This window comes from Ammospiza nelsoni, chromosome 8 (genome assembly GCF_027579445.1).
Source record: "Ammospiza nelsoni isolate bAmmNel1 chromosome 8, bAmmNel1.pri, whole genome shotgun sequence".
NCBI lineage: Eukaryota > Metazoa > Chordata > Aves > Passeriformes > Passerellidae > Ammospiza > Ammospiza nelsoni.
The window spans coordinates 2,783,277-2,797,258 of NC_080640.1; the positions used below are offsets into that span (position 1 = coordinate 2,783,277).

The following is a 13,982-nucleotide window of genomic DNA, read 5'->3' on the forward strand; positions in this document are numbered from 1 at the left end:
TCCTCTCTTTGTGACACATGAAGAAGAGCAGAAGACACAGGTTTGGTTCTGGTGCTCATTCCAGCTTGGCTTTCATCTCTGATGTATCCACCATGTCCGGGTGGATTTTTTGGATGACTCACCTCAGATCTGAAGGAGCAAACCATGATCACTCCCAGCCCTTACTGAGCAGGGAAGCTGATGAATCTTTAACCACAACACTTTTTTTCCTCCGGGCTTCCGCAGGTGTTTGAATTTAAAAAAGCCACAAGGAAATTTAAACAGTTCTAATGTTTTAAACAGAGTCGGGTATAAATTACTTCCTCCAGTAAGAATAATACACAGAAGGAAGAAAAGGCCTTAAAAAAAATGTTTAAGTGAGACACTGTGTTAGGAGAGTGATTGCTCTGATACCCCACCCTGCAGCTAAGCCATCCCTGTCTTTTAGCTCCCAGGTGCTACGTGGGGAATTTGAGGAATTTTGGGGAATTTTTGAGTGCTGTAGGGATCCTGCTGCCATGTGTGACAGTGCTCACAGGGGTCCAAGGATGAGGGAAGAGACAGGGATCTGACTCCATGTTTCAGAAGGCTGATTTATTATTTTATGATATATATGATATTAAAACTATACTAAAAGAACAGAAGAAAGGATTTCATCAGAAGGCTAGCTAAGAATAGAAAAAGAAAGAGTGAATAACAAAGGCTTGTGGCTCAGTCAGAGAGTCTGAGCCAGCTGACTGTGATTGGCCATTAATTAGAAACAACCACATGAGACCAATCCCAGCTGCACCTGTTGCATCCCACAGCAGCAGATAACCATTGTTTGCATTTTGTTCCTGAGGCCTCCCAGCTTCTCAGGAGGAAAAATCCTAAGGAAATAATTTTTCATAAAAGATGTCTGTGACAGCCATGGACATGGGTGGGAGCCCATCTCCCCTCACCAGTCTCATGGATGCTGAGCTAAGATCAACAAAAAAGGTAATTTTTTTGTAAAGTGGAGGAGGTTTCCACTCTTTTCAGAGCAGTGTGTGTGTTCTGCAGTGCTGTTTGATGGTGTTCTCAGGGAAGCACTGGAGGTTCCTGGAGGCTCCAGAGTTCACTGTGAGGTGATGCTGGTGGCTCAGAGGGGACAGGGGACATGATCAGTGCAGAGCAAGCAGGGCTTGGAGCAGAACAAGGGAGATCAGAAATGCTGACACACTTTTGAGATTTGTCAGCATGTGAACAGCAAGTGACTAAAATATGCCACTTTCCTGACAAAAACTGGGGCTGAGGCCAGGGCCAGTGGTCTAAAGTCATTCCAGCTCTGCCTGGTGTCACTCTGGGTGTCAATCATAGAATGCTTGAAGTTGGAAAAGCTCTCTAAGATCAAGTCCAACCATTTCCCCTGCACTGCCAAGGTCATCCCTTGTGCCCAAGTGCTACATCCACAAGATTTCTGAACACTTCCAAGTGTGGTGATATTGCTACTTGCCCAGGCAGCCTGTTCCAATTCTTGAAAACCCTTTTGGTGAAGGAATCTTCCCAATATTTTCCCAACCTGTCCCTGCCCTGGCCCAGCCTGAGGCCGTTCCCTCTGCTCCTGTCCCTGTTCCCCCCGGCTGTGCCCTCCTGGCAGGAGCTGTGCAGAGCCACGAGGGCCCCTGAGCCTCCTTTGCTCCAGGTGAGCCCTGCCCAGCTCCTCAGGGATTCTGCAGCCCCTGCCCAGCTCCTCAGGGATTCTCCAGCCCCTGCCCAGCTCCTCAGGGATTCTCCAGCCCCTTCCCAGCTCCTCAGGGATTCTCCAGCCCCTTCCCAGCTCCTCAGGGATTCTGCAGCCCCTGCCCAGCTCCTCAGGGATTCTCCAGCTCCTTCCCAGCTCCTCAGGGATTCTCCAGCCCCTTCCCAGCTCCGTTCCCTTCCCTGGACACCGTCCAGCGCCTCAATGTCCTTGTCACTTCTGGTTTATCATCAGTGTCCCTCAGCCTGGCAAGGACCTGAACCACTGGGAAACCAGCATTTTCCATGGTTTTTATGTGAGTCCCAAGTTTTGCACAAAACCTGAGCTGGCTCCGTGTGGGGCTGTCCTGGGCCTGCCAAACATTCCCAGGCCGTGATTCCTCAGCAGCTCCCTCACCTTTGCCATCGATCTGGGCTCCAGCAGCTGATTTACAAGCACATCTTTTCTGAGCCATTATCTGAGGCAGCTGCCAGTTGGCCCGAGGCAGGATCCGGGCACTCGAGACAGGGGAATCGGTTCCAGCTGCACTCTGTAATTAGGAAAACCCTGGGCTGCAGCCGGATGTCCAGATGCCTCACAGAATTCACAGAACTCACAGAATCACTGGGTTGGAAGAGACCTTCAAGATCATCAAGTCCAGCCCAGCCCCAACCCCTCAACTGAACCCTGGCCCCCAGTGCCACATCCAGGCTCTGTTAAACACACCCAGGGATGGGGACTGCACCACCTCCCCAGGCAGCCATTCCAGAACTTTATCACCCTTGCTGGAAAAAACTTTTTCCTGCTATCCAACCTGTATTTCCCTTGGTGCAGTTGAGGCTGTGTGCTCTGGCTGTGTCAGTGCTGCTGCAGACAGAGCCCAGCCCCAGCTGAGCACAGGCACCTTTCAGGAGCTGTGAGAGTGATGGGGGCACCCCTGAGTCTCCTTTTCTCCAGGCTGAGCACCCCAAGCTCCCTCACCAAGGAACGCAGCCTTTGGTTCAACAAACAGGATTTGTGAGGGGAGGAAATTAAGAAGAGTGAAGATGTCACAGGACAGAGGTCACGTGCCAGCAGTTGCTCCTCTGTTCCTTGTGGCATCTCCCATTTTTAATTGATTGTGGTGGGAAGGGAAGGTCTGGGGAGGTTAAACCAATCCTCAGGATTTCAGCTTGGAGTGAAATAAGTTTCTCCTGCTCCCCACAGAGACAGAAAGTACTTGAAATGCCATTTCTTTCATGTTTTCACACCAGGGAAAAGTGAACTTTGCATTTTGTTGTGTAACAAGGGTTCCAGGGCAATGTGTTTTGTCAGCAGTGAACATTTGAACGCTCAGTGTGTGACATGTCTCAGCTAAAGCCTTGTGCTGCCTGTAGTGCCTTCATTGCAAACACGATTCAAGCTCTTTTTAAAGGTTTGGGGTTTTTTTATGCTTGTTCTCTTAACATGAATTAACAAATGTGAAGTTTCCTACGATAGATTTAATAATACCATGATAAATGCCAGTGCTTTTGCCACCAATACCATTTAATCTGTCTCAGCAAATACATTCAATGACTTGCCAAAAGTTTGAGTGTTTTCCAGTTGTAGGATTCCTATAGCAATGTGAGAATGTCCTTGATGGAACAGGGTACAAAAGGCAATGCAAAACTCCACAGTGGATGATTTAGCAAAAGAAATAAATATTTCCTCTTCTTCTTCTTATTCTTCTTCTTCTTCTTCTTCTTTGTCTTCGTCTCTATTCTTCCTGCCTCTCCTACTCCAGAAAGAGCTATTTTTAAAGTTAGACAGGCCAGAATTTACCAATCTTTTCCAAGGATCTGTGAGATATTGGAAGGTTGTACCCACAGATTATTGGTAATTGTGGTAGGTTACTTGGATAAGAATAATCTACCTCTTCTGTGCAATCTGCTGTGTGGACTTAGACAACTTGTTCTTCTTTAACCCTGTAGTACTCAGTCTTTCTCTGGTGCTGGAAATGGACTTGAATTAAATTCATGGAAGAATGAGCCTGTGGGATCTGATTTATCCCTGCACTGCCTCTGGATTTCCTTGTGCACAAGCTGACATTCAGAAGTTGATGATCACCTGTTGTAGTTTCCTGCTCGATCTGAGACAACTGTGGGGTTTTTACTGCAAAGCATTTCAGGAAAATATTGATAACTTAGTGGAAGTTGTTGCTTTAATTACATAGGGTTTTTTATCAAATTTCTGTTAATGTAATTCAATGTTATTCAATCCAAGAATTTCTTCTTTACCCCTCTCTGCAGGTTATTCCCTATTTAGTCGCTTTAAAAAAATAAATAAGAGCAAGCATGGCTGCTCTTCACCATGAAAGTGCCCACATGTGATTGATCACAGCACTGATACACTGAAAATAACCTTTCCATGAGGCTTCCCCAGCAGCAGAGGAGGATTTTGTCCTTGGATCCTGTGCTCCTCACTGAGCACCATGGCAGGGTGAGGAGCTGGCTCCAAGGCATCTCATCTGTGTTTGGTGCCAGCAGTTTCCAGTGCTAGACCAGGTTCCCTGCCTTTGCACTGATGGCAACCCAGCATTATTCCTTTGCCAAAAACCATGGAGTGGGCCCTCTGCTCTGGCTGTTTGCGGGACTCTGGCTTTTCCCACACTGTGGCTAATGAGTCCAGCTGTTTGCTCTGTGGCTCTGGACTCTGTTGCTCAATGACAAAAACAAACCTCTTCCTTCATGCCAGCTATGGACATACATGGTGGCATCTTGGAGTTATGCTAGGGAAATGTTAAAGTATATTTTAGTGTACCTTATTAAAACAAAAGCTCATCAAACACCCTCTAAATGTTGTGGTGGGACTAAAGACTTCTTGAGGGATAGATCTGATATCTTCTCCCTCTTGCCCTTCACCAAGGAGATGAATTCTGTTGTGGTGGGCATGGTTTAATAAACAGTTCCTAAAGTGGAGATGATTTATATTCTTTTGTCAATATAATGTAACACGTAAACTGAAATTCTGCTTAGCAAAAAATTTTCTCTTGTGGCAGCCTGCCTGGGTGGAAGAAAAATAATACAAAAGGTCTTACCAGTGGTGTGACATGTTGCTGTAAAACAACAGCCAGGAACGTCCAGAGATTTCAGTCCAAATGGAGAATTTCTGAAAATTAATTTTGGATGCTTAATACAAACTAGAAAGTAACGTAATTTCTGGCAAAGCAGTTGACAGCAGATGTAATGCATCAGTGCAATAGCCCAGACTGTGTTAAATGGAAATTAGCTCCATGCAAAAAGCTGCAGAGAGGGAATAGTGCTTGCAGAAAACAGCCCATGACAAGAGCAGAGGTTGAGGTGCTGGTGGAACAGTTGTCACTGAACTGGGAATGCTGGGATGTAACAGAATTTGTGGACACGGTTTGGAATCACTGCAGATCTTTAAATGTGAAGGTGACTCAGTGCCAGTGAAATCCAGCTCGTTGCTGTGCTGTTTGTGCTTCCTGTTCTGCAGAGGGCACAGAAAGGGTGTTTGTTGAAATCTGTGGGAAATGGAAAGATAGAAACTTCCACAGACATTGAAGGGTTTGATCTGCAGCCTTGGGAGAAGCTTGGATTGATGTAAAAGTACAATACACAGATATTAGGCAGAAAAATCATAAACTCCTATTTCTACAGTTGTAAGTAAGAATCTGCCTGAAGTGAGTGAGAAACTGCACTGCTGAGATGGTGAAGGTTTATAATGCAGGGGTGGGGCTGTATGGAACGAGCTGAGAGTTCAGAAGTTAGAACAGAAGCAGATGTGTGCCTGTGAGACAGAAGCCCATTGGACAAAAGCATCCTCAGTGCAGCAGAAGTGAGTAAAGGTGATGGGTCAGAAAAGCAAAATAAACCCTGTGGCAGCTGTCCATTGGGTTAGAAAGTTCTAGATTGCCTTGTAACAAAGAACTTGTGACTGCTCTGAGCTATGGCCGAATGCTTGCTCCTCTGAAATCTCAGGGACTCTGAGACTGATGTTTGTCTGAGCAGTAAATCATTCTTAGCCCAAAGGTGGTCCCATCTCTTAATTAATGTAGGACTATAATAGAAATCCACATTTCCCAGCCTCCCCAGTCCCGCCACAGTGCTGCCCATGGAAATCAAAAGCAGAGATAGTGCAGCTTTGGATCAGCCCTGGACTCAGTGTGGGACTGTCCAAGTCCCAGCAATAGAATCCCAGGGTGTTTCCACAGCCTCTTCTGTGCAGGGGGAGAAACAGATCCCAGGGCAATCAGATCACTTCCAGGACTCCTTCCCTCCTCCTGCACTCCATTTAAAAGCACATTTTCTAACTCATCTCCTCCAGAACACTGACAATAATGTTCCTTTCCATGTGTTTTTCCCCAGGGGTGACACAAAAGCGCTGGGGCCCTGATGGTCAGAGGACATGCACAGGCCTTCAGTGGGAGAGCGGTGTGTGGGGAAAATCCAGCCCTACCAAGGTAAAATAAATAAATTCTGCTTGGGGAGCAGTCAGCAGAATGCAGGAGGGTTTAAAAAACAATCACTGATTGCTGAGCAGAATGTTTGGACTTGGTTTTGTTTAGCTAAGCTTAGCTTAGGCAGCAGAAAAGCCAAATATAATGATGGCTAAGTGTTGTGATTCTGCGTGCTCTTGGTGATGGGGAAAAATGGCATGTTTTGTTGGGGAAAAGAAGTTGTAAAAAACCCCCCACGAGGCTAAATCAAGCAATATCCCAAATATCAGTACACTCTGCCCAATATGTCCTCAGGACAAAGCCTGAGGTTTTCAGCTCACCACAATTACTTTGTGTACGTGTGGATTTTTTTCACAAGATGCAGTGAAGCTTGAAAGCTCCCAACGAGCACAGGATCAGCTGGGCAAACCTTAAAGATCCAATTCTTTGCTAAAGATTGAGAGGAGGAAATAATACATATTTTCTACAGAAAAAAGGAATGTAAATTATTTAAAATATTGGCGCAGGAGTTTGCAGCTAATCAGGAGCGTTTCTGACATGCCTTTGGACTCTTGCAGGATGTCTCCATCTGTGCAGCCCTCAACAAAAGAAATAAATGTCAAATTAACTACTGGAGCATGAGAGATGCATCCAAAATAAAGTCTCTCAAGGAACATTCTTCTTTGGTGCCCTGTAGAAATCTGGGGGAACTTGAGAGTTTTGGAAGGCATGCAAAGGTCTTAAACCTGTAGGCAGAAGTAAACGAAGTGAAGAAAATATGAGGCAAATGTTGTTACAAACCATGAAAGAAACAGAGGAGGAAGAAAATGCTTTCCCTGAGGCTGTGAAATTATTGAATTGTCCAAACCACAGGCAGCTGGTTTAAAAGCGTTGATAAAATTTATCTGGCATTTCACCTTGTTAATAAACTCTTGATCTACCTCTGCCCATTTGGGTTCCCAAGAGGCTCCTTCCCAAGGGATACAAAGAAAGTGTTCCTGGTGATGTTTTCCTGCATGGAGAAAGAGCACAGGGATGGTTTCATAGGAGCTCAGAATCATGGAATGGTTTGAGTTGGAAGGGTCCTTAAAAATCATCTCCCCATGGGCTCCAGCGTGGTGTCACCCTGATGCCTTGTGAAGGCTGATCTAGAACAGAGGTTGGATGGAGTTAAAGAATAAAGCAGGGATTTATTCAAAGGATCTTCTCCATGGATCCACGTTGGGCAGCACCAGAGCCCAGCCAGGGCTGCACCCAAGATGAACCAAAATGGCCCCAAAATGCACGGCCGGGCACGGGCTCTGTCCCTGGGATCAGCTCTGCTCCATTTGCACCTTGCAGTTCATTGTCCCATTCCAGCTTTAGCCCTGCAGTCCCACCCTGCTTGTTTTTCTCTCTGCAGCCCACAGGGTTTGTGCTCCTGGGCTGAGATTTGGGTCATTTGTCCTTGGTGCCCAGCTGGAGCAGGAATTGTTTTGTGTCCCTGCTCTGTGCACAGAGCTCAGCAGCCCTTAATATGAAGCTCAGAAGTGCATATTAAAGCAGCACAGAATGCGAAACATTGAAAAGCCAACCCTGAGGCATCATTTCCTTCCTCCTGAGAAGGGTGACCATGGCACCAGGGAGGTCAGAGCAGTGTCACCCTCACAGCCCTCCTGGAGGAAGGACAATGTAGTGTTTTGAAGCCCTTGTTGAGTCCTGGCATTGATTATCAGGTGATAGAGACACTCAGCTAGGATTGGGGTGAATTTCCAATAAGCAAGATTTGATGGCACCTAAACACAGAATGGGCTTTCTTTAGGAAGCTAATCCTCACATTCTGCATGCCAATTCACTGTTGTGTTTGGGTTTGTTTTTGGTTTTTTGGTTTTTTTTTTTTTTTTTTTTTTTTTTTTTTTGTATTAGGATCAAGAGATCTGGGAACACAGGGCAGGAGCAATCTAATCAGCCAATTTACAGCAGCAATGAGATCAGACCAGATGCTTTATTGCATGGGACTTACGTGCCCAATGGGGTAGATAATAACAACAGGAGGCCTTAAACTCAGGTTTACTCTGTTAGACTGTTAGAGAGCTGGAACATAAAAGCACCTCTTTGTCACTTTAGGGGAAGTAAGGTGTGGTCTATCAAGATGGATATTTCCTGTCACGGATGGAAAAATTAATCTGGGCCATTCTCAGTCTCTGGACTACTGTCAATCAATCTTGTACATATGTGTTTGTACATTGTTGGCAGGTGTCACCAGGGAATCATAAGAAAGAGGGAACTAATTAATTGAAATAGTACTCAGAGCCCTTATGAGTAACTGTATCTCTTTTTTGGGAGTTTTTCATGCCTATAACTGGTGAGGTTGTAAAGCTGTCATGCCCCTGGTGCCCACATGTCTTCTGCAGCATGTGATGTCACAGGGCAGTGATTCATAATGTACTTAAATGCATTCTAAATTCCAGCAGATCATCATGAAAGAGGAATTTATAGTCTGAAACTGGCAACTGTCTTTGCCATGTCCATTTTTAAACACCCACCAATCCCATCCATGGTCATGAGTTAAATACTCAAAATAATGCTACAGAATACAGGTTTTAAATTTTAATATTTTTCCCTTCACCAGAGTGATAAAGTTTTCATTGAAGCCTCCCAGACAATTCCGAGCTGATTTCAAGAGCGTGCATTTTTTAATGACAAAAATGTTATTATGAATAGAAAAGTAACAAGAGATCTTGAACAAAACTGTCTGCTGTGATAGATGGTAGACGAGAAACAGTTGCACACAGGATATTGGAGTATGGTGATAACTGGGAATCTTTTCTTTTACAGGAATCTCTCCCTTCCCAAAACACGACATTGATTTCACCAGTAATCATTGCACAGATTGATGAGGAGAAGCCCTCTGTGCCTATGCAGGCCCTGCTCCCCCAGCCCAGAGCTCCTCACACAGAGCCATCCTTGCCTACCCAGGGCTCAGCCATCGTTAGCAGAACATTTCTGGTGCTTCCCAGCCGCTTGGAGATCCAGGCATCCTTAGAGGACACCATGTCACCGTCGGACTCTCCCAGCCCAAAGCAGTGTCCAGGCCAGCAGAGAGGCTTTGCCTCCATCACCGTCACGGCCAGGCGTGTTCCTGTGGGCTCTGGGGAGCTGGCAGGTGGCCCTGGGGCTGGCCAGGAGCCCAGCACCGTGTCCCCCACGCCCAGCACAGTCCCCGCTCTCCTCGAGCGCTGGCCTCCCCCAGCCCATGCCATTCAACCTCATTTAAAGACACCCAAGTCTTGCTCAAGATTAGGTGAAGAACCCCAAAAGCAGCTTTTTGACCCTGGAATCAAGGAGGATGGCGTGGGTCTCCAAAGCAGTGATGGGAGGGAGAAAATTCCACCTTCATTCATCTCCTGTGTCCAGCTCCAGGTGTGTGAGCCCTGTCCAAACACCATCTATTATCTGGACAGGTCACTCAGCGTGTGCATTCACCAACCTCGAGTTAAATGCCAAAAATTGTACAGATCCACATTGTCCTTGAGCCTGAAATGCAGTTTGTCCGGATTAACAGCAGATGGAGTAGATGGCATAGCTAATGGAGAGCCCATGGAGGAGACAGCTCCAAGGAAGCTCCCAGGAGCGCACGGAGCTCCGCTCAGATCCCACCTGAGCACAGACTTCACGGGAAATAAGGTAATTAAGGAGAAGAAAACAAAGGAAGGACATTTGGGTCGTAAATACCCTTTGCAAAGTGTCTTTGCCTCGGGACTTGCAGCATTTGTGGATATTCCCAGAGGACCTCACAAGGCAGCAGTGGAAGAGGATGAGCAGCCTGGCAGCCACCACACTGTGCTTCCCCTCCAAATTCCTCATTCAAGCAATGAGGCAGGTAAGTCATTTCCACAAACCTCAGGCTGGTGGAGCAGAGGTTCAGGCTGGAGCAGCCCCACCACAGTGATCCTGTGAGAGCAGATAAGAGCAATTTCTACTTCTGCAGAGGCTCAGGGAGCTAGAGCACAGCCCAGAGGTTTCCAGCTCCAGCACTGGCATGAATATTCACCATGGTAGTGATGTGTGCTGCTCATCAGCTGAAAGAGAGAAATCCCCCTGTGTTTTCTGCATTAAATCCCTTTGTAAAACTATTTATAACAGTATTTTTTTATTATTCTTCCAGCAACCTGCAAGTGCTTATCCCCTGAAAATAATTAGGTTTATCTTTGAATAAGGGCTGAATTTCAAGGTGTGAATTTTAAGAAGGAGATGACTGCACTGAGTTTGGTTTTGTGCTCCTTGCAATTAAAAATGATCTTGTTTTCAGCTTTTATTTAGAAGGCTACAGTAATAAGCCCAGGATTTTATACTTAATGGAACCAGGTAAAAGGTTTGCAAATCTTGAACACATTTGTTTCCAACCATTCCAAGCATTTTACAAACATAAAATGTTCTTTGCAGCATTGCTCCTTGGGGAAGGGAGAGGGGCCCTGGGGATTGCTTCCTGCCCAGAGTGGTGCAGCTCCTGCTGCACTGGGATTTTCCAGCACACTTGGATAGCCACAGCTGGGTTTATTGCCTTTCCAGGAAGGGAAGGTGGATGGGAAGATTGTCAATGAGTGCAGTCTGTTTTTTACCAAAAGCACAAAGATTAAACTCGCCCCCTCTGTACCCTGCAGCCTTGGGCTACATTTAATTGCAATTACCCTGTTCTTATATGGCCTTTTTGAGCTAAGGTCAGTGCATGAACACGAGCCACTTCCTAAAGCTCCTTTGTACCTTCATCCTCCCAGTGTGCCAGTGGAAGGAAACAGAGAGATGAGAAGCCTCACGCTGCCTCGAGGGCTGGGCAAGGTGCAAACTCCCCCCAGTCTCTGCTGCTCTCCCTTTTCCATGCCTGAAATCAGTGGGATTGCTCCTGCAGGGGCAGAGCCTGACATAAAATATTCCTCTGTTTTCCTAAGCATAATGCAGGCTATGTGGTGTTAGACAGGAGAAGAACAGTGGGGAACAGGAGAGGGAAGATGCCAACCAGTGCTAAGGGGCTTGGGATGGAAATACAAAGGGATGGCACCAGCAAATGCAGCACTTCATTGTACACATCCTAATTTTAAATATCAGGGAATATCACTCCATGGGGAGTGTTATATATTCAAGGCTTTATTCAACACCATCTAAGGTTTCTCTGTGATAGAGCAGATTTAAAACTGAGCCTTCCCTGGGCTTAGTGATGCCATGGTGGTGTGGAAGAACCACTTTTACTAGAAATAATTAGAAAGTGAGTTGGGAGGCTCCTCATGGTTCCATAGTTTTACTGAAAGGAGGAAATCAGTGAAGTAAGGAGCTGAGAAATACTGGTTTGTGATAAAGAACTTCCACCATTTGTGTACATAAGACTATAGGTGTAAATAAACATGGGAAGTGTTACCTTTTAACTGCTTCCACCTTTTGTGTGGGCCATAATGTAGAATGCAAAGATATACATTTCTCCTGCTCAGACCCTTTGTAATGTGTAAGGAGGTGTTTATCAGCCTACTACAACTTTCCTGTGTGAAATTTGTATAAACAACCAGAATAATGCTCCAAAACAACAGCAGGATAATCCAAGTAATGAGCTCGTGCACAGCCATCAACCATTTAATAGGAGAAGCCTGGTAAAATGCATGGGACATCCACACTGGTGCTCAAAATGAGAGGGAATGCTGTGGTTTTAACCTGGGACAACTTAAAAACTGAGTCCTTTTTACTTCTGGACTGGGTGAAGTGAGGAGGAGAAGTATTGGTATGAGATTATCAATCGTGGAATCATTAATGTTTGAAACGACCTTTAAGATCATCCAGTCAAACCAGCCCCCAGCACTGCCAAGGCCACCACTGACCCACATCCCCAAGTGCCACATCCAAAGGGCTTTTAAATCCCTGTAGGACTGGACAACCCTTTTGGGGAGGAACTTTTATCCCATTCTAGATTCCCAGTTATTTTGGATATTTTTTTTCCTCTGCTGTTTACTAATTCAAACCTGTTCCTGTTAGGCTTTGCTCTGCTCCATGTTTATGCAGTGAAATGTTTGTGAAATGAAGTGTTTAAAAAGAAAGGGGAACCAGCAAAGAAGGGACAGTGAACAAGTTTTGCCACAGTGTTCATGCTTTAACTCAGTTATCTTATGGATGAGGTAACTGCAGAGAGCACTTTGTCCATTACATTTCTGATGACCCAGAAAGTTGGAGTTTATATTGGTTTGCAGCTGTAGGCAAGAGCTTCCTGCCAGCAGAAATACAAGTGGTAATAACATCACTATGCTGAGGGAAAAAAAAAGAAAAATTACTTTCAAGGCTACACTTCTCTGTATGAAATCTGTAAATGCAGTTTGCAGGATGTATAGGTTGCTTTATTAGGATCTGAGTTGGAAGGAGCACCCAAATACTCTCTGCTTTACAGGTGCTGGGGCTGGGTTTGCTGTTTCCTCTAGGCCCAGCTGAGTGTCTTTTTCCTAATCTTTGTGTGACTTCACTGCAGTAATGATGACTCTACTTACTGTATTACTCATTATTTCATGTCCAAATCCAACTGTTCAAGATTTGGCTTTACATGGACCTGGATAGCTTAATCTAAGGCCCTTCTTTCAGCAGGAGGCTGGGCCAGGTAATCTCCAGAGTTATGTATTTTCATCATGTGCCTCATATGAAAAGGATGCTTTAGGATTATTAATGAAATGTAAATCTTGGGCTCTGCTCGTGGATGGGAATTACAATGGGAAATCCAAATCTCTGGGACTCAGAGTTCAAAGCCATGGTTTCTGCTAGAGCATCCCAAGGATGGAATATGATATTTCCCCACTGTGGACTCTATCTTCTATTGGCTGCACTGCTTTGGGCCTTTACTTCCATTATCTGGCAAGAAATGGGATTGTAAGGGCTGGAAAATCCATGTTATACATGAAGTCAGGCTGGAACTGTGGGAGGACAGAGCCGTGGGACAGAACTGTGTTTATTTTTAGTGAGTGGCCAACATTCCCATCCCTGGGGCAGCTGCAGGGATGTGTGAAGGGTCCCACTGGGGGCCACACGAGCCACCCACTCAGAGATGTGGCCAAGGGCCAGCCCAGGCCAAGCTCCACGAGGTGCCTGCCACGGGTGATGGATGTGCATCACCCTGCCTTTGGTCACGGCTTTTAACAAGCTGTCAGGACTTGCTAACGCTGCTCTTAGGCAATGCTGCAATTTCCTTTCCTGTCTGCAGCTGATGTCTCATAAATACAAGGTAAGTTAGAAATGAAAAAATTAGTCTTGTTTCTGCTGAAGACAGGAACATTTTAATATTAATTTCTCACCTAGCTTTCATGAAGAATGTATTCCCCATGAATATCTAGTTCTCCATCCGTCTTTCACTATCTATTACCCTACTGGGCACTAGGCTGAATTATTAAAAAGGAGAAAAAAGAAGAAAATGGGACAATTTTAAATTCTTTTTGACCTCTTGATTAAACAATATCATCACTTTTCTAGGGAAGATTATGAATGCCAACATCTAAATTTATCCATTTGAGCTTAGATAGCAGTAAACTTCATGCCTGAACGCCTTCACACATCTCAGCTCTTTTCTAAACCAAAATATTTCCTGCTCACCTCTACACTTTTGTTCATGTTTTGTTGTCATACCCAAAACTGATGTGGAGAGATATTAAGGAATAACAGCTGAGCTGGAGAGTGAATCCACTCTGGATTGTGGGTGCTGTGCTGGATCCCTCTGCCCTGAGCTGAGGTGCAGATGTGCAAGGAGGGTAGGGGGAGATGACAAAAGGGAAAATCATGAATTACATTCCCATGTAAGCCACCCAAAATTAGGGACATCAGGGTTATAAGATAATCATATGGCCACAACAGTGTGGTCATAGGACCAAGGCAGTGACAATCCCAGTG

At 45.4% G+C, this 13,982-nt stretch overlaps 1 protein-coding gene across 4 annotated transcripts in view; it reads left to right on the forward strand.

Moving 5' to 3' along the window:
* Positions 1-13,982, forward strand: part of C8H10orf90 (chromosome 8 C10orf90 homolog) — a 100,440-nt gene that overhangs the window by 63,264 nt on the left and 23,194 nt on the right. For 3 of the 4 annotated variants that reach the window (XR_009418872.1, XM_059476995.1, XM_059476994.1), the window contains exons 2-3: positions 6,028-6,122; positions 8,916-9,960. Coding sequence is in view for 3 of the 4 variants with exons in the window: in XM_059476994.1 (XP_059332977.1) it covers positions 6,028-6,122; positions 8,916-9,960 (1,140 nt within the window). In the remaining variant the exon portion in view is untranslated. The remainder of the gene's footprint in view (positions 1-6,027; positions 6,123-8,915; positions 9,961-13,982) is intronic. The other variant, XM_059476996.1, reaches the window with a different exon arrangement.